Raw genomic sequence first — 25,558 nt, 5'->3', positions numbered from 1 at the left:
GGGTTAATCCCTTGATGATTCCTGTTTTGACAGTATTCATGGGTGGTGGGAGCTGGCTAGATGAAGCTGATCACAGGTGGCACACCTATGAAAGATGTGCAATCCCCGGGCACTTCCTGTTTCTCTTCTCTCAGCTTTCTGGCCACTGAGCCTCAGGCTCCTGCCTCCACGACGTTTCTGTCTTGTCTCAGGCACAGAGAAAGGATTCCAGCCAACCAACCATGGATCTCCGAAGCTGCGAGCCAGAGCCAACCCTATGTCTTTGAAGATGCTCTTGTTGGGTGTTTTGTTACAGTGCTGGGAGACTCTGAGTACCGTGAGAGCAGCAGATGTTTTCACTAAGGGCTTTGAGGGTCTGGGGTCTTAGTTATAACTGCTCAGTGTTGCCATGTGGCACGCAAGGACTTTACTAGGAACTAAAGCACTGCCACAACAAAATACCTGACAAAAGCAACTAGGGACGGCAGGGTTTGCTTCGGTGCACAGTTCAAGAGCACAGTCCACCATGGTGATGTAGAGGCAGATGCAGTGGGAGGAGCTTGAAGCAGCCGGTCACATCCGGTCACGTGGCATCCGCACTCAGGATGTGGGGAGAAGTGACCGGGTGTGCTCAGTTTGCTCTTTCCTTTCATTCAGCTGGGAACTCCAGGCCATTGAAAGACGCCGTCCATAGTTGGGGGTCCCACCTCAATCAACAGTCCGGAATGCCCCTCACAGCTGTGCCCAGAGGTTTGGCTCTTTTATGATTCCAGAGTCCCTAAGTTTAAAACCGAGGCTGTCTTAGGAGGCCTTGTGAAACATGTGAGTGAAGAGGTGTGGGTGGTTTCAGCTAAACTTTACTGACACACAGGTGCAGGCCAGGTTTGTTCGTGGGCTGTTATTGGCCGACCTGTGACCTCTTGCTGGCTGGTTAAACTGCGCCACTGACTGCTTGTGTTTCAGCTGGAGAAAGCGGGGAGCAAGAGTGTGAAGGAGGCACATTTGCCCCGTTAAGCAGCTCCATGAGTGGCTTTTGCAAAGGCCTCATCAAGTGCAGGACATGACTGCAAAGGAGGCTGGGAAATTTGCCTCTGGCTTCAAATACTCAGTGCTTGTAGGAGAAGAGGCAAATGACACTGTTGGGAAACAGTCATTTCTACCACATCAAAGTGAAATGCGTCCAAGGGCAGTAACGGCAGCGACAGCGTCAAGCCTTGGACTTTCAACAGCAACAGCTTACCCAGCCACCGCACATAAAGAGAGGCGCCTGGCAGTCTCCTGCTAGGGGGAGTGGCTTTGAGGGCTGGGGAGATGGTGGAGTTGGGAAAGTATTTGCCAGGTAAACATGGGCACCAGCGCTCCATCCTCTGCACCCAGGTGAAAAGCTGGGTGTGCTGGAAGAAGCTTATCCCAGTGCTGGGGAGGCAGAGGCAGGAGGATGGCAGAACCTAGTTGGCCAGCTAGCCTAGACTGCTTGGGAGTTCCAGGTTCAGTGAGAACCTGTCTGAAAGCACAAGGTAGATAGTGATCCAGGAACCACACTTCAGGTTCCTCTGGTCTCCACATGTCTGCACACACATACCTATGTACTCTTGTATATTCCTGACATGCGAACATGCCACCCTTCCCACACAAAATATCCTTGAAAACTGCAAAAAGCTGCTGTAGTCTCATGGAGTTGGGAATGGGCATTTACTACACTGGTGATTCTGCAAACATTGGCCCTTATTGTTATCATCATCATCATCATCATCATCATCATCATCTTCCTCCTCACCAAGTGGGGCATAATAATGAGACATCAGTGTGGGCCATATATGATGCCTCTTGCAAAGCACTGCCTGGTGTGCATTTAACGCTCAGGAAACATTATCTTCTGATTGCTAGCTTCCTCCCCAGCATCACATTGTCTCCTTTAGTTCCTCTGCTCCCACGATGTGGGTACCAACTCAGACAAGGAAACTGCATCGCAATTTCCTCTTGCTGTGACCTCTTGCTGGCTGGTTAAACTGCGCCACTGACTGCTTGTGTTTCAGCTGGAGAAAGCGGGGAGCAAGAGTGTGAAGTGATGAGCAAAGGAGTGGGTGTTTCTGCTCTGGTCTGCCAGCTCCATGAGTGGGCGGGGCCTGAAGCAGATAGGGACCATCCTGCTGCCTGCAGCACTCTCAAGAAAGGGCCAGAGAGATAGCTCAGCAGGTAAAGGTGCTTGCTGTGAAGCCTGGCCATCTGCATTTGATCCCAGGGACCCACGTGGTGGAAGGAGAGAACTGATTCCTGCAAGTTGTCCTCTGACTGCCTCATGACCACCTGGGGCAAGTGTGAGTATACACACACACACACACACACACACACATTTAAACAAATTACTATTTCAAAAAATTAAAAAGAAAGGGCCTTGCGCGGTGCTTCGGATAAATCTTTAATCTTCCTTGCAGATCTTGCTTCCAAGCATGCACGCCCAAGGATCAGCTCTCAGAGCATGTGTGCAGGAGTCAGAGGATACTAGCCACCCACCTCGGACATTTAGGATTTCAGTGATTGATTATTTTGCATGGAAATGTGCCAAAACTATCAACATTGTGTTGTTGATAAGAGAAAGAAATACGGTTTGTCATGAGTAATTATTTCTGAGTGTGTACTGGGTATGAGATCCCGCACCTGCAAGGACAAACCATTCCCTGTGCTCAGCACGCAGGCTGGCGTGGGCCCTGGTCTACGGCGCTGATGGATGGGCATCAGTGCTGGGGTTATCAGGATTTCTTTGCTTCATGCTAACTTATGATATAAATCAGAACAGGAAAGTTTTAAGAATGAACATGGGGGCTGGGGAGATGACTCAGTCGATAAAGAGCTTGCTACATTAGTTACATAAGGACCTGAGTTTGAGCCCCAGAAACCAGGGTGGAGTAGTGAACGATTATGATGCTGGCTCTGGGAAGACAGAGTCAGGCAGGCTCTTGGGCTTGCTGCCCAGCCAGCCAGGCACAGTTGGTCAGCGCCAGGCCAGTGAGAGATCCTGTTTCTAACAACAGCAAACATCAGAGGTTGACCTCTGGCCTCCACATGTGTGTGCAGAGGCATGCACGCACGAAAGCACACACACATGCACGTTTGTGTATGTGAGAAAGTGATGACCATAGTGGAGAGGCATCCACAGAGTGGGCAGTGGCAGGTGGGAGGGCTGAAGCACACATGCTCCAAGTATTTGGGTGTCACAGAAGATGCTCTGGGCCTGAGCCTGGGCCCTGCCTCGCTCACATCTCCTGTTCTCACGTTTACTGCTGGCTCTCTAGCTTGACTTAAGGACACATGGTAGATGCCAATTAATAAAAGGAAATGCAAGTGCCTTGCTTCTAGCTTATATTTCTTGTATGCATGTGAGTGTGCGAGTATGTGTGCATGTGTGCATATATCCATGGGTATATGTGTCTGTGTGTATGTACAGAGCCCAGAGGTCACTGTCCGAAGTTTTCCTCCATTGCTCTCTCTCTCTCTCTCTCTCTCTCTCTCTCTCTCTCTCTCTCTCTCTCTCTCTCCCCCTCTCTCACTTTCTCTCTCTCTCTCCCTCTCTCACTTTCTCTCTTTTGAGACAGGCTCCTTCACTGAACCTGGAGTGCCCTGATGCGCTGATTGAGCTAGATTGCCTGCCCTGTAAGCATCAAGGATCTACCTGCCTCCGTGTCCTCAGCCTCAGCCTGGGGTTACAAGTGTGTGTTACCACCAGTGGGCTTTATTTTTTTTTTTAAAGTTAAGAGTATTTGCTTGTGTGTCTGATGTGTACCGTGTGTGTGTGTGTGGTGCCCACAGAGGCCAGGGGAAGGTTGTGAACTGCCATGTGGGTGCTGGGAATCAAACCTGCAAGAGCAACCAGTGCTCTTAACCTCTGAGTTACCGCTCCAGCCCCATGTCTGGCTTTGTGTGTGTGCTGAGGATCTGAAGTTGGTCTTCACGCGTGTGTGACAAGTACATGACTAGCTAGCACCTTCCCCGCTCCTCACATCTTTAGGCACTCAGGGTGGTCTATTCTGTACTCTGAGCTAAGTGTCTCGCTCCCCAGTGGCACAGTTGGCATCTCCTTTAGGGGAGACCCTCAGGGCCATGTGTACTTCCACAATCCCTCACGGTACCTCACATGGAACGCAACACCTCATCCAAAGCCCTGAAGATAAAGTTGGAAGATACCTCTCCGTGGTTTCCAGTCTGTCTTCCTCTGGCAAGCCGTCCAGTGGGGCAGGGACATTGACAGGCAGCATCCCGGTGCCGTACCAGTCGCTCCTGTGGGAGAGGACACGAGCAGTGAGCATTACAGGTGCATCAGCTCCCATGGGCTTTTGTGTGACACAGGGTCTCAGACTTGCCACTTAGCTGAGGACGACCTGGACCTGATGGTCTTTTGCCTCTACCTCTCCAGTTCTGGGATTACAGGTGTGTGGTGTGGCACTATGCCTGGTTTATGCTGTGTTGGGGATGGAGGCCAGGGCTTTGTACATGTTAGGCAAGCACTCGACCAACTGAGCCACATCCCCAGCCCCTAGAATACGAATATATATATATATATATATATATATATATATATATATATATATATATAATGTGTGTTATATATCATGGTATGTGTTTGTAGTGTTTGCATATGTATATGCATGTTTGCATGTGTGGGTGTGGATCTGCATGCATGTGGAACCCAGAGGTTGATTTCTGTGCCTTCTTTTACCACCCTCTACCTTATACATTCAGGCAGGATCTCACTGAACCCAGAGCTCACTGATCTGGCTAGCTCTCAGCCTCCCAAGTGCTGGGATTACAGGCACACACCATCTTGCCTAGCATTTTCATGGGTGTTGGAGATCTGAACTCTTGTCCTGATGTTTGCATGACAAACACTACCCCGTGAACCATCTTCCCAGCCTCTAGAAAAATAACATTATTTAAAAAAACCGTGAGTATGGAGGATATTAAAATAGTTGTGAAAAGGAGAATTTTTAAAAAGGTTTTGAGTTTGGAATACACATGAGTAATCTGCATATTGAAAATAATATTAAATCAGTAAGAAAGGGAAATTATGAAACTGAAAGGAAACTGAAACAATTAATTTCATAATCACAGTAGAGGGGGAGGAAGAAAAAGAAGGACTGGAGAGAGATTAGTGGTTAAGAGTCCTTCCAGAGGACCTGAGTTCAGTTCCCAGCACCCAACTCACAACTGCCTGTAGCTCCAGTTCCAGGGGATCTGATGCCCTCTTCTGGATACTATAGGCACATTCCCCACACAGACAAGCACATATACATACAATCAAACAAGTCTTTTTAAAAAAAAAGAAGTGGGGAAAAGGGGGAGAGAAAGGCAATAAAACAACTCAGTAATGCATGTGGCATGTGACGCTGCCCACCAGTAATGCACGTGGCATGTGACGCTGCCTACCAGTAATGTATGTGGCGTGTGACGCTGCCCATCAGTAATGCACATGGCCTGTGATGCTGCCCACCAGTAATGCACATGGCCTGTGATGCTGCCCACCAGTAATGCACGTGGCGTGTGATGCTGCCCACCAGTAAGGTATGTGGTGTGCGATGCTGCCCACACAGCCCAGACTTGGGCGGGATGAGAGCAATAGGAAACTCCAAATACCTCTGACATTATTCTTCTTGCTCATCAGCATGCTTATGCACGAGGCAATTCTGAGACCATTCAGGTGTGCTGTCAGTTTGAAGGGTCTCACAGCACAGAACAAAAGAAACACAAACATGCAGTGGCTTCTGCAGAGGCAGTTCAGTGGTTGAGAGCCCCTGTAGCCCTGGGTGACAGGAGGCCCTGTGTTCAGGTATAGTACCACACTGTGGTGGTTTGCATGAGAAGGGTCCCTCACAGCCTTATGTGTTTGAATGTTGGTCCCCAGCTGGTGGTGCTGTTGGGGCCGGTAATAAGAAGCTGAAAAGAATTACCGTTATTATTGTAACTGCTTTCAGAAGCAACAGCATGACCTTCAATCCAACAACTGGTATAAACCCGTAATAGGAAAAGAATGATTTTTTTTTTCCTTTTGAGACAGGGTCTCATGTAGCCCAGGCTGGCCTTGAACTCCCTGTGTAGCTGAGAATGATGTAGAACTCCTGATTCTCCTGCCTCCACCTCCTAGTGCTGAGATTACAGAGGCGCGCCACCTGCTCCGGTTTCTACACTGCTGGGGACGGAGCCCAAGGCTCGGTGTAGTTACACCTGTACTCCACCGGTGCACCCCGCTCAGGCCCTACTCCTGGGTTTTGAGCCATTAGGCAGTGGCTGTTTACCTTGGAACAAACTGGCCTGACAGCATTGAGGCACAGAAACTGAAGGCAAAAAGTCATGGTGGGAGGTTTTCACTGATATAGCCTTTATGTTTAATGCATGGCTATTCGGGGCCAAGACAACCCCTTCCTGACTTCCCACTAAAAGAACAGCCCTGGAAGATGTTTCCAAGGACATCGCTTTGGAAAAATGAATTGGCTAATTTTTAACACTTGGAGTCCATGTGTGTTAAAAGTGGGTGCGCTGGAGTCCAAACACAACCCAGGCCCAGCGGAGTCTATTTTACTGATCACATGTGCCATTTTCCCCACTGTAGGAGCGAGGGTGCTGGGCAAGAACTTTACTCCTGAGTTATGTCTCAGCTACTGAATGAGGTTTGTCAGCCCTTCCTGTGCGTGCATAGGAGTTCTTGGCTGTTAACTGATGTAGGAAGACACAGCCCCTTGTGGGTGGCCTCATTCCACAGGCAGCAGGTCCTGAACTTGTAAGAGGAGAAAGCTAGCTGAGAACAGGCAAGCGGTGATTCTGTTGCTGCAGAAGTGATTGATGCTCAAGTGTTTGCCATGACTTCCCTGTGATGACAAACTGCAAGCTGGGACTGTGAGCCAAACAAACCCTTTCTTCTCTAAGCTGCTTTTTGTTGGGGTATTCTATCACAGCAACAGGAATGAAACTAAAACAATGGGTCAATTTGAAAATTCCCAGTCTTCCTGCAAATGAGTTGGGGGGCTGGGGGGGGGGAGGGCTGATGCTGCCATCTAGTGGTGAGAGTTGATTGCGCAGTTTTGTGAACTTGGGAGAAAGAAGTTACCAAAAGCAAGCGCCAGATTCTAAATACTTCCTCATACAACCATTTCAACATCCTAGCGACGCTGTTGTCATGGTCCCTGAGGAAGATGCTGCATAAGGGCTAGGGGGGGTGACTCAAAGTGCTTGCTGAGAAAGCTTATGGACCCGAATTTGATCCCCAAAACCTGAGTTCTAGTCCAGAACACACTAAAGAAAGCTGGGTTTGGTGGTGAACACCTGTAATCCCAACAGGAAGAAGCAGACACAGGAGGATCCCTCGGCCTCATGGCGGCTAGTCTAGCAAAATCAGTTAGCTCCAGGTGCTAATGAAAGAAAGACCTTACCTCAAAAAAAAAAAAAGTTGGAGTTTCTGATGAAGAACACTCAAGATTGTCTTCTGGCCTCCATAAGCATGTGCACACATAGATGTGTGTACCTGCACACAGGTACAGGTACACACACATGCACACACACTTAATGAACGCATGCACGTGCACATGCACATACACACTTGCACATGCTCTCATGCACCATGAATATTTCAAAAAGAAGGCTTCTTCAAAAAGAAAAAAATAGACCATGAATATTTCAGCAGAATTATATGATCAGTCACTTCTCCTGTGCTGAAACCCCGCCGATTAGCTAGACTGCATTACTTTTAAAAAGTGTGGGATTTTATTTTTGTTTTGTTTTTTTCCAAGACAGGGTTTCTCTATGTATCCCTGGCTGTCCTGGAACTTGCTCTATAGACCAGGCTGGCCTCAAACTCACAGAATTCTTCATGTCTCTGCCTCCTGGGTGCTGGGATTAAGGGCGTGCACCACCTCTAGCCAGCTACAAAGTGTATCTTGATTAAGATAAATTCAAACTCTGAAAACCAGCTGTCCACCATCGTAGCTCCGTGACAAGCAAGCCCTCCCTCATGATTTGAAAGTACAATTTGTCACCGTAGGCCTTTGACACCTGGTCCCCAGGCTCTGGAATGTGCAGTGTAACCCCACCCCTTGGGAGACCAGCAGTCTCCAGCTTACCTCACAGTGTTTTCCGTCCTAGAAGAGTCAGACAAGGAGGAGAACACCAGTGGCTGGAACCTCTTCCAGTTCATGATTCCAGGAATTATATCCTGTGATGAAAGTTGGCACAGGGGCAGGGCACGAAGAGAAAAGGTTAGGTGGCTGGGAGAGTAGATGCCAACTGTTGACTCGACAGCATCTAGAGTCACCTAAGAGACAAACCTCTGCCGCTGTCTCTGAGGGTTTTATTTATTTATTTATTTATTTATTTATTTATTTATTTATTTATTTATTTGATTTTTCAAGACAGGGTTTCTCAGTAGCTTTGAAGCTTGTCCTGGAAACTAGCTCTTGTGGACCAGACCAGCCTTGAACTCACAGAAATATGCCTGCCTCTGCCTCCCGAGTGCTGGGATTAAAGGCCTGCGCCACCATTTCCCGACTAGTCTCTGAGGATTTTTAAACGCTGGATTAGCTGAAGTGGGAAGACCCACGTTGGCTGTGGGCGGCACCATCCCATGGGCTGGAGTCCCAGACTGAACAAAAAAGGAGAAAGTGAGCTGAGTACAGCGCCCAGCTCTCTACTTCCTGACTGTGGGTGCCATGTGACCAGCTGCCTCGTGCTCCTGCCACCGCGCCCCCCTTCCTTAAGTTTCTTTTGCCACCTTTTGTTAGAGGACCAAGAAAACATAGTGACATAGTGGGAAAATGTCTTCAGCCTTCATTTCATTCAGCTGACCATTTCTAAGTTTGAAAAGGTTAGGTCCAAATGTATCATTTCATTAAGCGTGACTGACGTCCCCTAAAGCGAGACCAGTTGCTGCAGTTACAGGGTGTGTGATGGTGGCCGAGGGCAGATGGGGTCTTCCAGTCTGTCTGGATGCTAATGCAACATTCAAGGAGGATGGGTAGCACTCCTGCAGGGAGGACAGTGCAGCGGAGTGCAATGTAATGGAACCATTAGGTCGCCAGCAGTTCAGCTAAGTGGAGTCGCTCTGTGGGTAATGGATACACACTGAGGATGTTTGTGTGTGTGCATGTGTGCATGCGTGATGCCCGAGGCCAATGTCCCTGTCTTCCTCAATCAAGAGACAGCACTGCTCACGGAACCTGGAGCTTGCAGTTTCTGCTAGACTGGCTAGCCAATAACCTCCAGGGGTCCGCCTGTTTCCGTATCCCTGGCGTGGGGATTATATGTCTGTGCCACTATGCCTGGATTTATGTGGGTGCTGGAGATTTGAACTCAGGTCCTCGTGCTCGTGGGGCTTAGCCATCTCCATAGCTCTCTGACCTACTGAGGTGTTCCAAGTTGGATCAGAATTTTCTCTGGCATCCTGGAGGTTGTGGCAGTGGTGAATCACAGCGGGGACGGGGGGAAGAGTGAGGCTGGTGGCATAAGGGGACGTTTCTGAGCTGGGAGATCAAGGATTGTGTGAGTTCTGTGCCTGGAACAAAAGGGCAAGTGGTTGACTTTATAGACTTGGGGGGGGTCCACAGTTAAGAGGGGACCAGAGCCCGGAGCCATAGTACCACACAACTATTTTCCTACGGACGAAATATTAACAAGTACTCATTTCCCTCTCTAAGTCAAAATGAGCGAGGTGTTGGCAAAAGGGCAGCAGACAGCAGAAGGCAGATGGAGATGGACAATGGCAGAACTGAGAATAGCCCTGTCTCCTCCATAGTTGGAGTGTGAGGACTGTGGTCTCCATTCTTGGTTCATGGCTAAGGCTATAAACTTTCTTTTTGTTGTTGTTTAAATTGCATCTATTTATTTTGAACATTTGTGTACATACATATGTGTATGTGTGTGCACGTGTGTACACGTGTTTATTTGCATGTGTGTGCATGTATGTGCATGTATGTGCATGAATGTGTGAGTGTGCGTGTGCTTATGTGTGCATGTGTATGTTTGTCTTCTGTGCCTGTATATCTGTGTGTGTGTTTTCGTGTGTGCACACAAGTTGTCAGAGGGCAACATGCACAAGTCAGTGCTCTCCTTGGTCTCTTTCCACCATGTGGGTTCCAGGGATTGAACCCAGATCCTCAGACCTGGTAGCAGGTACCTTTACTCACTCAAAGCCCAGTCTTCTTTCTCTCAGTTCCCACTGTGCCCACTCTCCCTGTCCCCTGCCCTTCCCCACAGTCCAAGGCCAGCTCTTACCGTATGATGGAGAAACTGCTTTTGGGTGAGAGGAATGCTGGATCCTCTGTGGGACTCATGAGTGAACTTGTACTTGGGGTGAGAACACAGATGGTAATCTATCAGCGTTTCTGCATAGGTCAGAGGATGCTTCACGGAAAACATTCCTGGGTTGGGATTCTGTGGACAAGAAGGAGACCAGATTAATGGTGTTTACCCGTCTCTGTACCAGGCTTGGGACGGGCGTCAGTAGAGCTCTCTGTGGCTCCCACTAGCACTAACAATGGGGATGCATGTCAACTCTTCTAGCAAACTGGGCACAGGAGCAGAGCCTCAGGTTGGCCCATCTTTCAACATCCCCATCTTCATGTATGCATTTTCTGCCTTAAGGGCTTCATTAGATTCTATTTAGATCTGCTGGCTTCATGAGGAAGAAAATGTCATTGGAATCACAGTTTGGAACCGCTTCTAGCCACGATCAAAGAGGGGTTATTAAATAAGCAAACTGGGTTTGAAGAGCAAATCTGTAGCATGAGGGCCGGCTTGTTGGGGTTTCTGTCCCGCCCAGTACCCCACAGCTGGCAAATCCCAAAGAGAAATCACACACAGGACTCCATTGGTGCATTAGGTCAGGCTTCTTGTTAACTCTTATAACTTACGTTACCCCATTATCCTTATCTACGTTAGCAAATGGCTCAGTACCTTTCTCAGCTGGGCAGCTTACATCTTTCCTCTCCGGTGGTCTGGGCAGAACTGGCAGAGGAACCTCCCTGCTTCCCAGAATTCTCCTGTTCTCATTGCATCACCTCTACTTCCTGTCTGGTTTTCCCGCCTATACTTCCTGCCTGGCCAATCAGTGTTTTATTAAAATATGATTGACAGAATACAGACAATTCTCCCACACCACAAATCCATTTCCGAGTCTGCTTCAGTTTCTTTTCCTCCTGTGATAAAATACTCTGGCAAAGCAGCTTAGGCAAGAGAGGGTTCTGGCTCCCAGTCTGCCATGGTGGGGAAGCTGGCATGGAGGGAGCTCACGCAGTTGCTGTCATATCATCCAGAATCAGAAGGCAGAGGGTGGGGAATGCTCAACTGACCTGAAATGCCGAAGAGAAAGCATCCCAGGGCTGGGGATGTAGCTGTTAGCCCAGTACTTGCCTAGGTTCAATCCCTAGCACCACATAAAAATGGATGCGGTGTGGTATACCAGCAATCCTAGTACCAATAGGGGCAGGAGGGTTACAAATTCAAGGTCATTCTCGGCTGCATAGTGATTTTGACACCATCCTGGGCTAGGAGACACCGTTTTTAAAAAATGGGGCTGGATTTCTTTGCTTTATGTTTAAAAACCACGTATGAGTGAGTACATGTGATAATTGTCTTTCTGTGTCTGGGTAACATACATAGATCTAATCTACATGGAAAGTAGAAAAAGACAAGATCTCTTTGTAAATTCGGAGCATACGGACTTGGGGGAGGGTTGAAGGGGAGGAGAGAGGCAGGGAAGGGAGCAGAGAAAAATGTAGAGCTCAATAAAAATCAATAAAATAAAAAAGAAAGAAAGAGAGAGAGAAAGAAAGAAAGAAAAGAGCAAAAAAATGGGGCTGGAGAAAAGTCTCAGGGGTTAAGAGTGTTTCTTGCTTTATCATGAAGTGAAGACTGGAGTTCAAATCCCAGCATCCATGTTTGATGACTCACAAACACTGGAACTCAAGCTCCAAGAAATCTGATACTCTCTCCTATCCCCACCCACTGGCACACATACAGATAAATAAAAAAAGTGAACATAAATATTTAGTAAAGAAAAATTTAATTATAAAAACTAAAACAAAAGAAGAACATATTTTCAAGTCATGGTTCCGTTTTCATGTAGGGCAATTGCTGAAATAAAGGGATGCAGAGCACAGGTGTCTGCCAACTGGTACTTACGAAAATATACAGCGGGTCATATTCCACAGACATGGCTAAGCCCTCCGGAGCCTTCATACTCAAGATGGAAGGCTTAGCTGAGAGCGGTGTGGTGCCCTGCTTGGGTAGAGCGATGATGGTGGTGACTTCATCCTGTGTAAAGACCAAGAGTGGCTTGCTTGCCTTATTTTCTTCTTAAAGAGTTACTTATTTTGTTTTATGTGCATGAATTTGTCTGCCTGTATGTATGTGCACCATGTGCATGCCTGTTGGATCCCGTGGAACTGGGATTATAGGTGGCTGTGTGCCACCACCTGGGTGGTGAAAATTGAACCTGAGTTCTCTTCAAGAGCAAAACCTGCTCTTAACTACTGAGTCATCCCTCCAACTCAATGACCTGTCATTATTAATGGTAGGACATGAGTCGTGAGAGGAGTTCGTGAAGTTGCAGATACATTACCTCAGCACCTTGTTTCAGAGGTCGAGCCAGTTTCTGAAGTCTGTAATTTGTTGAGGACTTGTTGACAGAAAATGGCTCATATCCCTTGACTTTGTATATCTGAGGAACCTGAGAATGAAAGAAGACAACAGATTGGTGACACTTAAAAGCCTGCTTTGTATAGCTATCCTTCAGGAAGCCTCACTGAGGTTCAGGTAGTGAATGAAACTCACAAGTCTCAAGAAGTCCCTGAAACTTACAATATTCACAAAAAAACTCCTCTCCAAGGTAAACAGTTACTGGGGATAGGAGACTCTCTGATTAACTGAGCTGCCTGCAAATTGTCCAGGGTGCTTTAGAGATGCAACTTTATTTCAGTGTTGGAGCTGGCTTTGAGGCATCCACGTTCCTATATGAATTCCCTTACCCATGCACCTGTAAGCAAGTCCAATAAACATTCTGGATCATTAAACTAGACTGCAGAAATAATTTCTTTGGTCTGACATCAGTGCCTTATCTAAGGTGAACAGACATTGGTAATTCCCACAAGAATTCATTGCTGTTTGGTAGGATTAATGTCTTAATGATAGCTGCCTAACAGGGCCAGTCCTGAGCCTCATTCTGAGTCCTAGCACAAGTCAGTATTTAAATTATTTTCTCATGCCAAATAACTTCATTGGTGACATACATAAACATATTTTTACTTGCAAAAGCACCAGTAGTCTATATACTTCAAGAAAGGCTGACTAGTCAGCATTGGTGGCTCATGCCATTAATCCCAGCTCTTGGGAGGCAGAGGCAGGTAGATTTCCGAGTTCAAGGCCAACCTGTTCTACAAAGTAAGTTAAAGGACAGCCAGGGCGACACAGAGAAATCCTGTCTCAAAACCACAAAAGAAAGAAAAGAAAAAAAAAGGAAAAGAAAGGCTGACTAACTTGCATCCTATGGTTTCTAAAAGCTGTTGAGCCACCGTTTCCTACATGCACAATATATACTGTACCCACAAGAATGTCCATATTCACATTAGAAAAAAAGAACCTGAGGTGTGCTCAACACACCATCAAATAAGAGAGAAAATACAATGTGTCATCATATATAAGCTAGAATTGAGTAATACTAACAAAATAGTGCAATTCAAATTTAAGTGAGCAAATTTATTTGCTCGCTTTGTAAGGAACCTGAGGGCCAGCGAGATAGCTCACTGTGTTAAGGTGCTTGCTATCAAGACTGATGACCAGATTCAATTTCTAGGACAAAAGCAACCCCCAAAAACTGTTCTCTGACTTTCACACAGGCACGGAGGCATGTGTGCCTTCTCAATGACAGACACATGATAGACAGACAAGTAGATAGGTGATCGAAGATAGCTATAAGCAACCAGAATAACTTATGTTATGTGCAGGCCTCACCTTTAAAGTGAAGTAGGGATAATTGTGCTTGATTTGAACATCTGAATTTTTAATTGGGACTGGTCCAAGGCTATCAATAGCCTACATGGGAAAATGAAAAGAAAAACATTTGTGAGCATAAACAGCTGTGTGTGTGTTTTCATCTTGTTTTGTAATATTACCTGAATAATTCTATGCTTCAAACAGCTCTTCCTGTGGCCACAGTTGCTATCTGAGCCGTGGGTGCAAAGGCAACTCCTGCCCCATGTCTCTCTGTGTGTGAATCTTATGGGCTCTCATGGAGGCTGCAACAGGTCCTTCTGTGCTGGCTAATCCTGGCTGTCAGCTTGACTGGGTCTGGAACTGACTAAGAGAGCTGGACACATCTGTGAAGGGTTTTTTCCATCAGGTTATGTGGGGTGGGGAATCCTTCCCTAAATGTGGGTGGCTCCATCCAATGTCAGCCAAGCAGAAGGTGGTCTGAGGGAGAAACTTTGAGTTTTGCCTCACTGCCTGGGCATCTCACCAGCAAGTTCATCTACTCTGCTGTTGCTGCTGCTGCTGCTGCTGCTGCTGCTGCTGCTGCTGCTATATTCCTTTACTGAGATCAGAACTCAGATTCTTGGAGTTTCCACTGTGGATTGGGAACCAGTGACTCTCCAGGTATCCTCTACTCTTCCATGACAGGTTGGGACTGCTGACATATAAACCTGTGGATCAGGCAGCTACCAGGTTCTCAGCCCCTCTAGTATAAGAGCCACCGTTAGACTACTTGGGTCATATTGTGTAGATGAATCTAATAAATATTCTCTCAGTATATATTAATTCTATCAGATCCGTCATTCCCTCAGACTGGAAGGACTTAGCTCATGAACCCTTGGGAGTCAGCAACTGGTGAAGTTAGCCCTCCTCAGGGGTCACCTTGTCGGAGGGACTGCTCACAACCTTCTGGTCTACCTCCTAGGACAGTTTGAGGTCAAAATTCAAAGGTTAGCTTGTTTTTTAACCTGTGGGAGAGCTCCTCATGAGCCAGATGAGTCCTTTGCCAAGAAGCACTGTGGTTCCACTTTGCTAGCCTCCTAAAGGTGCTGGTCTCTAGAGAGCTTCCTGCACAGTCATTGCTCAGGCACCCAGAGATTCTGGGTGCATTCCAGTACCAAACAAATGTCAGATGCCATTCTTTACCTTGCCCAGCTAGGCCCAGCATTTTCTTAATGTGGTGGATTGATAATGTGCCATCATTTAAAGAGATATCTCAATTTAAAACTTGCTGAATCTTTTTTTTTTTAAAAAAATGGGCATGTTAGGATTGATGAAGTCTAGAAGCCAAAGCCCTTAAGACATGACCTGTGGTAAGTGCCATGTAAGGGTTAACTGTTCCCATTATTACTATTACTTATTATTATTATTATGTGTGTATGTGTGTGCCTATATGTATGCATGTTCACGTATGTGCAGGTACATAGGTATTTGTAGACACATGCCTGTGAAGGACAGAAAAACAGCCTTGCCTGGATGGTTCCTCAAAACCAGTTTATGCTTCTCAAAAGGTTTATTTTTAATTTTACTGTGTGCCTGTGTGAGTGTGACATGTATGCGTGGGTGCTCTCTGAGTCCCCAGGAGGACACTGGATTTCACAGAACTGTAGTTAAAGGCAGTTGTGAGCTACCATGCATGGGTGCTGGGAACCAACTTGGATCCTCTGGAAGGGCAGCTCGGGCTCTTTGCTGTTGAGCCATCCCTCCATCCCTCTGCTTTGTTTTCTGACACAAGATCTTTCCCTTCACCTGGGACTCAGCATTCAGCTGCATTGGCTGAGCAGTGAGCCCCAGGATCTGCCTCTCCATGCCTCAGCACTGCGATTACACATGCTACCATGCTTGATTTAAAAACAAAAACAAAAAAAAACCCCGAGTTCTGGAGATCAAACTCAGGCCTTTGTGTTTAACTGAGGTATGTTACCAGACTAATTAACTACATTTTTTTTTAAAATAATGAAACATCATGTCCATAAAGGAAGAGGAAGAGGCATTATCAATCCCCAAGAAAGATGGGGGGTGGAGAGGTGGGATTCCAATCTGATGGGTTAGCTTGTCCAATTCTGGGGCCACATGCTGTCCTTAGCAGATTGGGACCTAAGCTAAGAGCTGTTGTTTTCTTGACCTTCCATTTGCCAGGCCAGGAGACTCATTTGAGCATAGGCCAGATAGGCATTCTGCTCCTGTCTTCCCATCGGCTCTCGGGCCCAGTTCCAGATCAGTGGGCCAATGCCTTGTGCCCATGCTGGGCTTCAGACTGGAAATTAGTTCAAGTCAGGAAGCTCCTTCAGGTACCCATGGATACAGTCGACATGGGGCAGATGGTATCCATGGATACAGGAGGCATGGAGCCCATGATGGTACCCATGGATACAGTAGGCATGGGGCAGATGATGGTACCCATGGATACAGTAGGCATGGGGCAGATGATGGTACCCATGGATACAGTAGGCATGGGGCAGATGGTACCCATGGATACGGTAGGCATGGGGCAGATGATGGTACCCATGGATACAGTAGGCATGGGACAGATGGTACCCGTGGATACAGTGGGCATGGGGCAGATGATGGTACCCATGGATACAGTAGGCATGGGCAGATAGTACCCACGGATACGGTAGGCATGGGGCAGATGATGGTACCCATGGATACAGTAGGCATGGAGCAGATAGTACCCATGGATACGGTAGGCATGGGGCAGATGATGGTACCCATGGATACGGTAGGCATGGGGCAGATGACAGTGGATATTCCCTTGTTTCCTACTGCCCATAATTCCTGAGGCACAAGTCTTCTTCATAGCCTCTCAGAGGAGGTAGAGGGACCGAGTGCTGGCTGGTCTGGCAACCGACCCACACCACATGATCCTGTCTGCTCCCCCACAAAGGAAAGACACCCACCAGCTCATTGTAGCTCTGAGAGTCCGAAGGGAAGGCGAAGGACAGCACATCCTCAGGGCGTAGAGAGTAGCGCCAGGGATACTCATCTTGACTCATTAGGGCCCTCAGGGATCGGTAGGGATTCTCACCTAGGGAAAGTCAGACGTCTTTAGGGGCTCTGGAAGGAGGGATTTCCATGTGAACCGAGCATCTTTAGCTGTGCACTTACCAAGTACCATTTGCAACAGAGCATTCATGTTTATTTTCTTCAGTGGTATGGTGACTGACATGCCATGCTCCTGTAAATAGTCCTAGTTAAATGTATTGAGTCTCCAAACACACACACACACACACACACACACACACACACACACACACACCCCTCATAACATATGCAACACACACACAACATATGCCGACACATATACAGATAACATAGACACACAATATATCATATACACATACACACACATACACATACAATACCCCCATACTGATATATACTTTCAAGCACACAGCACACCCACACATAAACACACATACATGCAGACAGACAGGCACACAGCACACTCACACATAAACACACATACATGCAGACAAACAGGCACACACCACATGCAACACACACACATACCATACACACATAAACATAGGCAAACAACATACATACCCTACACACAACACACATAGCACACACACACATACATACACATACAATACTCCTCACAGCGATACATGAACACACACAATACTTAAAACATATACCATACACAGCACACAGCACACCACTCTCACACATATAGCAAACACCACTCTCATACATACACACACAACACACACATAAATACATCCACACATGCACACACAGACACACACACACACACACACAAAGGCAGAAGAGGGATTAGTTAGAAATGAGGAGATCTACAGGAGTCGGAGGAAAGGAGAAAAATATGGCTATGGGGAGAATATGATTAAAAGACATATACATGTATAAAATATCATACTGAACATTTTATGGATAAATAATAAATGCTTTATAAACTTTAGAAAGGATATTCAGATATATGTACACTCAAACAAGTCTTCACACATGTGCATGCATAATACATATATACATTATTAGTTTCCTTGTATTTGTTCTCTTTCCCTCTCATTTGGAGACAGGGTCTCATACAGTCCACCTGATCTTTTACAATGTAGCTAAGGATGACCTTGAACTTTTGATCCTCCTGTCTCCACCTCCTAAAGGCTGGGATTCCAGGTGTGTGTCACCAAGCTATGTTGATGGGGTGCTAGGAATGAACTGAGCGGCTCCATGTTAGGCCTGTGCTCTACAAACTGAGCAACATTCGCAGTCCTCGTTCCCTTTTTGTTTATTTGTTTGTTTGTTTGTTTCTGATGTTTTGAGACAGATTTCTCTGTGTAGCCCTGGCTGTCCTGGAACTCACTCTGTAGACCAGGCTGGCCTTGAACTTAGGCATCCACCTGTCTCCGCCTCCGGAGTGTTGGCATTAAAGATGTGCACCACCACATCTGGCTCATGTTAGTTTTAGTTTTTTTTTTTAATTTTGTTTTTGCTTATTTAGTTACAATTCTCTTAAAATTTAGTTTTATTTGTAAAAGATTTTTTACTTTTAATTATGGGTTTGTGTATATGAGTGCAGCCCCAGGAGATGCCAGAAGAGTGTTCCAAAATCCTCGGAGTTAGAGTTACAGATGCCTGATGTGGAGCCTCGGAACAAACTCTGGTCCTTTGCAAGAGCAGCAAGCTGAAACACCTTGCCAGTCCTCAGACACCGAATTCTTCCTTAAAACACCTCTGATGAATTTAACAAAGAAAAAATTGGATTCTAGAGTGCTTTTATAGATAACCATGTGCGAAGCCATGGGACATCTTCAACTGTTGTTCCTTGGGTGTAATCTACTTTGCTTTTTGAGACAGCCTGCAACTTGCTAAGAAGGTTAGGCTGGCCAGCCAGCAAGCTCCAGGGCCCGTCTCCACCTTCTCAGTGCTGGGATTACAAGCATATGCCATTATGGCTGGCATTTTCTATATGGGTTCTGAGAATCAAATACAGGTTCTCACAGCTGCAAGACAAGTCCTTTACTGACTGAACGATGTCCCCAATCCTAACAAGCAGAATTTCCTGAAACAACAGACAGTACTAGGCTTAGAGCTTTGCCTGTAAATGCTAGGTTGAGCATACACTAGAGTTCGGCAACTATAATGACATATATCCTTGTGTCTCTGCCCATGAGCAGCAACGGACAACATGAGGTCGAGTCGAGACCGGACTGCATAGGTGACGGTACCACGAGGTCTGGTGTGAGCAGACCCCCGTGACTAACTAGGAAGGCACTTGGCCACAGATGGCATGGAGCTCCAAGGTAGTTGTGGAAGTACCTCCCAGAGACAGCTGTATCCCCACCCTCAAGGACAAGCAATTACACACAGAAATTCACACATGGTGGAAGGGAGCTAGGAGATGTAAGTAAATTAGACCTCCCAAGGTGGAGCGACGGCTCTGGCTTCCCAGGCAGGCCTGAGGAAATCGCAGGGTTCATATAAAAGATGAGAGGGAACAGTGGTGTGAGGGAGGAGCCAGGAGCCAAGGGAGGCAGGCGCCTTTCAACAACAGTCGCCAGGACAAGGACCTGGCTGACTGAGACCGTGAAGCTGATCTCCAGAAGCTGTGACATTTGTGTGTTCATGTGTGTGCACACATGTGTATGTCTGTGCACATTGTGTGGAGGCTGGAGGACGACCATGGCTGTCAGTCCTCAGGTGCTTTCTACCTTTTGTTTGTGGACTGAAGGTTCACTAGGTGGCCAGGGAGCTTAGGGACCTTGCTGTCCCTACCTCCCAACCCACTGTCACTGGGATGATTGGACCCGCCATTGATGTAGTTTGCAAGGGTCAAACTCAGGTCCTGACATTGTCATCGCCCCATCCCTGAATCTGTGTAATTTTAAGCCACAAAGTTGGTGTCGGTTTATTTTAGAGGCAACTGGAAACTGATGAATAGAATTTACGACGAGATTTGGCCCTGACAGAATCGAGTTCACTGAGGCGAGACCTCTAAGAGGCCATGGTTCTCAGTATCACTCAGCTCTCCTTACCTTGTATCAGTGTTCCCTTGACTTTGACAATCTTTCTCATTATGTCTTCTTTGTCCATACCACGGATAGCCGTCAGCATAGTGAACAACCTTAGTTCACGCATGACCTGGAATTGGAAAGAATGACTTCACGTTAGGAGCTGATACATGCTTCTCTTGGCTGTTACGAGGCGAGCCCAGCAGACACGCTCCACTATGATGCTCTGCACTGCCACAGGCTCCAGTGCGATGGAATGGAACCTCTGGATCGGAGCCAACACATGCCTGCTTTTGTTATAAATTGATTACTCCAGGCATTTGTTGTAGCAGCATAAAGCTGCTAACCATAACACACCACATCTTAATTCTTGTGCTCCCTTGCTTGAGGATAGCTTTGTCCCCTAGGGAAGCCACACTCAAGAGGAAAAGACAAGAAGTCTGCAGACGACATAAGACTCTAGAGAGGCTCTGCACATCCTGTGTGTCAAAGACCAGAAGGATTGCCCTTTGGAGGCCAGGTAGACCAGTTGGTACAAAGGACAGGGGTGAGCCGGAGGGAGGCAGGGGAGTGTTTCAGAGAGGGGAACTGGAAACACAGGTCCACAGCCGGGAATGGTATTCTTGGGAGAGGATGTGGGTAGTGTGAAGGGCAGAGGTGTGGCTTCAGCCAGACACGGCTCCTCACACCTGTACTGTATAGAGCTCCAGAGCTTTTATTCTTCTGTCCCACTGTCCTGTTTTTCATGGTGTGGTGTATGTATGTGTCCATACATGTGTATGTGTACATGTCTGTGTAATACATGTGTTTATGAAGGCCAGAGTACTGGGTAATGTCCTCAATTGTGTCTCCACCTTATTTTTGAGAAGGGTCTTTCCCGGAACCCAGATCTCTCCGATTTGGCTAGGCCGGCTGGAGCCCCAGACCATCCTATTCTAGCAGCCCTAATCTCAGAATTACAGGCACGGGCCACCACACCTGGCTCTTTACACAGTAGCTAAGGAGCTGGACTCCAGTCCTCACGCTTACATGCTAAGTGCTTTCCTGGCTGAACCATCCGCCAGCCCCACCAGATGCTTCATTCATCCCGACAGCAGGAAGTCCTGTAGCCCGCGCATGTGCTTGGTGGAAGGTAGGCATGAAGGAAGCCACGGCAGGTGACTCCGAGTGGCAAGCAGTGAGCCCAGGGTCACCTCTGAAATTCCCCATTCTCCACTGAAACAGTTAGCCCCACACCCATTGCTTTAGGGTCATTGTATAACCCCAGCAATTAGTCTCCTAGGTGTGGATACCTTGGAGAGTGAAAAACCCCATGTCCTCTAGCTTGAGTGTGAACATTTACAGCAGCATTGCTCAGAGAACCGAGTGGTGAGAACTGCCCATAGCGCATGGGCAGATACAGGAAACCTGGTCTACCCCAACAGTGGGACATCACACAGAGACAAAAAAGAATGGTGTGCACATTACGGCACCACTGAAGACAGACGTGAAAGGAGCCAGCCACAAAAGGCCATACTGTGTGATTGCATTTCCCTGAAATGTCCAGAAAAGCCAAGTCCATAGGGAGAGAATGTAGATTTAGTGACTGCCAGGAGCCTGGGGAAGAAGGGCATGGGTAGGGACTGCTTCTTTCTTGGGTAATAAAAATATTCTGAAACAATGTAGTGGGCAAGGGGGTAGCTCAGTCTGCAGAGGGCTTGCCTAGACTGCACAAGGCCCCCGGTTCCATCTCTAGCATAACCCTGGTGTGGTGGTGAACACCTATAATCCCAACAGTCAGGGAGGGGAGACAGGAGGATCAGGAGGTCCTTGGCTACATAGTGAGTTCAAGGTTCCCCTAGGGCATAGACCCTGACCAAAGAAGTAACAATCACACAGCAATGATGACCGTCTGAACATGAGACCACACTAAAACCTTGCTGTCCTGGTTAGCTTTAACTCTGTCCTAGCTGAGAAGGGAATCTTCAGGATACCCCAGATCAGACCATTTGTGGAAGTCTGTGTTGGTGGTTAATTGATGATGAAGACCCAGCCCGCGACTAAGTGCGAGCCTGAGCAGGTCAGTACACAACGTTTCTCCATGGCTTCTGCTTCAGTTCCTGCCCTTCAGGATGGACTGTGGCTTGGAAGTGTCAGTCAAATAAACCCCTTCCTCTTCCAAGTTGCTTTTGGTCAGAGAGCTGTATCACAGCAACAGAAAGGGAGGTGGGATGCGTCTCAATGGGACACTTTGAGAGGTGACGTTTATACCATGAGAACTGCATCTCTAATGTATTATTCCTAAAAGGCCATCATTCGATTCCCCTGCTGACAACTAGACAAATCAACACCTAAAGATGGCAATCCAGAGCTGATAGTTACCTTGCGTGCTACTTGCTGGAACCGTCGTTGTGCCCGGAATCTGGTGAGCCACATGTTATTAACAAGTGGATCAAAATTAGGATGAAATTCCTGGATTTTCTATGAATACAAAAGCATAGGTACATCTTACAATCAAATATAAACTCTTTGGCGTGAGCATTTAATAAACGTTTTAGAGTGTGATCTCTGGCTGGGTGTGATAATACATGCCTGTAATGCCAGTATTCAGGAGGCTGAGGCAGGAGCATCGTGGATTGGAGGTGAGTCTGGCCTACTTAGCAGAACCCTATCAAAACAAGCAGAAACGGGGCAGCAAGGCGGCTCAGAGACTACAGGTGCTTGCCACCAAGCCTGATGACCTGAGCCCAATCTCCGGAACTGCCACGTTGGTGCTGGGAATTCAACCTTGGTCTTCTGGAGAACAGTCAGCGCTCTTACCACTGAGCCATCTGGTCAGCCACCACTTCATTTTTTTTTTCTTTTGAGAGAGAGTCTCTTGCTGAAAGTGGAGCTCACTAATTTGAACAGACTGGCTCTGTCCCCCAGTGCCAGAGTTACAGGCACACGAACCATATCTGGCTTTCTGTGTGGGTGCTGGGATTGAACTCAGGTCTTCAAGCTTGTGTGGCACACACATTACCAACTGGTCATCTCCCCAGACCATAATCGTAAGTGTGAACACTTTAGTTGCAAATATGTCATAGCATCCTAGTTCGCTTAGCCTGTCATTGTCTAGAGACATCTGAGAAGAGGCTCAATGGAGGAGTCACCTGGATCCCGCTGCCCAGTGGGCAGGTTAGGGTGGTGTTGGGGGGTCCAGGAGCTTGTCGCACGATGCCTTAGTAGGTGATCCTGAATTATTTAAGAAAGCTGAGTGTAAGCCTGCGTGTGAGCCAGCTAGCAAGTGTCCTCCGTAGGTTCTGGGTGCTTCTTTGTCTGTGAAGTAAGTTTCTGGAATATCACACAGGCCTGCCTGGGAGCTCCTACCTGAGTGCTCTCAACAGTAGATTGTGATTCAGAGTTCAGAGCCAAATAAACCTTTGCTCCCTTAAGTTGGTTTTTTTTTGTATAAAACTTTATTCTATTTTAAATTATGTGCTTGTGTGTGGCTGTGTGCTCCTGTGTGTGAGGTGCCAGTGAAGTCCAGAAGGGGGCACCAGATCCACTAGAGCTGGAGTTCCAGGAGGTTTTGAGCCGCCTGACATGAATGTTGGGAACCGGACTCAGGTCCTTGGAGAGCGCAGCATTGCACTCTGACCCACACAGCCACCTCTCCAGGCTCCTTAAGTTACTCTTGGTCAAAAGGGAAACCAAGACACACAGGACGACCGTACCCTGTGTCCTGGAAATATAAGCACACTAAAAACAGTTGTTCCCTCCTGGTGACGGGATCTCTGTAAACCTCATTGGTGTCTTTAGAGATGAACAGTTGAAGAATCGGCTTGATTAGATCCCAAGGGAAGAGAGCTGCTTACATCCTCCAGGTCACGGACGATCCGCTTATTGATCCGTTCAGTCTGGAGTCTCTGAAGCTCCTCCTCTAACACAGGGTCACCCCGGGCTTGCTAGAGTTTTATATGAGGAGACATATTAAAGTCAAAGACAAATTTATAACATTTTCTCTTTAAAGCTTGTAGAAAGCCAGGCGGTGGTAATGCACCCCTTTAATCCCAGCACTCAGGAGGCAGAGGCAGGAGGATCTCTGTGAGTTCAAGGCCAGCCTGGTCTACAGAGTGAGTTCCAGGACAGCCAGGGATAAACAGAGAAAAGAAAAACCATGTCTTGAAAAACAAACAAATTTTTAAAAAAGAAAAGAAATAAAAAACAATAAAAAAAGAAAAAACCCTAGACCCCCAAACTACTCCTCTCACACATACACACACAACCCAAAACAACCGAACAAAAAACAAAGCAAAAACAAAAAAATAAAGCGTGTAGGAACCTGCTGTGCACTGGGTCACCCATGCCATGCCATGGAGAGCTAGCAAGTTAAAGTGTTCACTGTTCTTACAGTTCAGACATGGGAGCTTTAATAGAAACAAGTGATGGTCTCTGAGGATGACCTTCAACTTCTTTCTTCCTGCCTCTGCTTCACAGAGCACACCCCCCCTCCCCCCCGCTAGCTAAGAATCAGGCCCTCACAAAACATGGGACATTTTTTCTTTTTTGGTAACTTGATTGCAGGTCCTCCAATGTGAACTCTGTTTATGACAACATACAGTAATGTCTGAAAGGCAATGATGCCCAAAAGGCGGCAATGCCTAAAATGCGGTAATGCCCCAAAGACAGTTATGCCCAAAAGACAGTGATGCCCAAAATGCGGTAATTCCCAAAAGGCTGTAGTGCTCAAAAGGCCGCAGTGCCCAAAAGGTGGGGATGCCTAAGATGCGGTAATGTCTAAAAGGTTTAATGCCCTAAAGGCTGGTCACAGGGCCTGGAGAGGTGGCTTAATAGTTAAGAATGGTTACTGGGTTCTCAGAGGAGCCTACCATTGTGTTGAGTGGCTCATAACTGCCTAGAACTCCAGCTCCAGGGGAGCAGATTCCCTCTTCTGGCCCTACCGGCATCCCATTCGTAGGTGCATACTCACACACAGATATACATATAGTTAGAAATAAAATATATATTTAAAAAAATCATTGACCATGCCCCTCCTTCCTATTTACTGAGATCCTGAAGCTCACACTACTAAGCTTTGCTGTTTTTTTTGGGGGGGGGGGTGAACTGGGTCCCCTATAGGTCATACGAATGCCTCCACCCCTAGCACCTTAGCACGTGACTATACTTGGCATCCAACTCTGGGGTGACCCTGACAGTGGTTTGGGGACTCTCATCTTTGTGCTCTGCAGACCACAGGACAGGTGCCTTACATCCAGACCTCGGCCTGAGTCTGGGTCATCTCCTCTGTCTGAAGGTCTTTGTTCTCTCGGATAATTCTTGCTTTCTACTTAATCTGAACTTTCTCTCTTGCTCTGGCTTGGGACTGTGCCCAGCAGACCCAGCATAGGTCTCTGGTGTCATCTATAGACATCCTTGATTTATAAATAGCAATGTGTGAATGATGAGCCCCTGCCTTTCTCTCTCTTCTCTTCTCTCCTCTCCTCTCCTCACCTCTCCTCTTTTCCTCTCCTCCCCTCCTCTCCCCTCCCCTCTCCTCTCCTTCTCTCCCCCCTCCCCCCCTCTGTCTCTCTCTCAGTTGAGCCCAGGGCCTCACACCTGCAAGGTAAATGCTCTGA

The 25,558-nt window shown here is 47.2% G+C and overlaps 1 protein-coding gene across 6 annotated transcripts in view; it reads right to left on the bottom strand.

Annotated features, from left to right (window-relative positions):
- Cfap221 (cilia and flagella associated protein 221) overlaps positions 1-25,558 on the bottom strand; it is an 80,112-nt gene that overhangs the window by 4,112 nt on the left and 50,442 nt on the right. For all 6 annotated transcript variants that reach the window (XM_085688351.2, XM_085688350.2, XM_085688349.2 and 3 more), the window contains 10 exons: positions 23,798-23,887; positions 22,323-22,421; positions 19,986-20,091; positions 16,884-17,011; positions 13,966-14,046; positions 12,578-12,685; positions 12,139-12,270; positions 10,231-10,389; positions 8,085-8,176; positions 4,162-4,254 (listed from right to left, as the gene is read on the bottom strand). In XM_085688351.2, coding sequence (XP_085544477.1) covers positions 4,162-4,254; positions 8,085-8,176; positions 10,231-10,389; positions 12,139-12,270; positions 12,578-12,685; positions 13,966-14,046; positions 16,884-17,011; positions 19,986-20,091; positions 22,323-22,421; positions 23,798-23,887 — 1,088 coding nt within the window. The remainder of the gene's footprint in view (positions 1-4,161; positions 4,255-8,084; positions 8,177-10,230; positions 10,390-12,138; positions 12,271-12,577; positions 12,686-13,965; positions 14,047-16,883; positions 17,012-19,985; positions 20,092-22,322; positions 22,422-23,797; positions 23,888-25,558) is intronic.

This window comes from Myodes glareolus, chromosome 5 (assembly GCF_982192425.1).
Source record: "Myodes glareolus chromosome 5, mMyoGla1.1, whole genome shotgun sequence".
NCBI lineage: Eukaryota > Metazoa > Chordata > Mammalia > Rodentia > Cricetidae > Myodes > Myodes glareolus.
The sequence above is the reverse complement of the archived record's forward strand: the minus strand, read 5'-3'. Positions and strand labels throughout refer to the sequence as shown.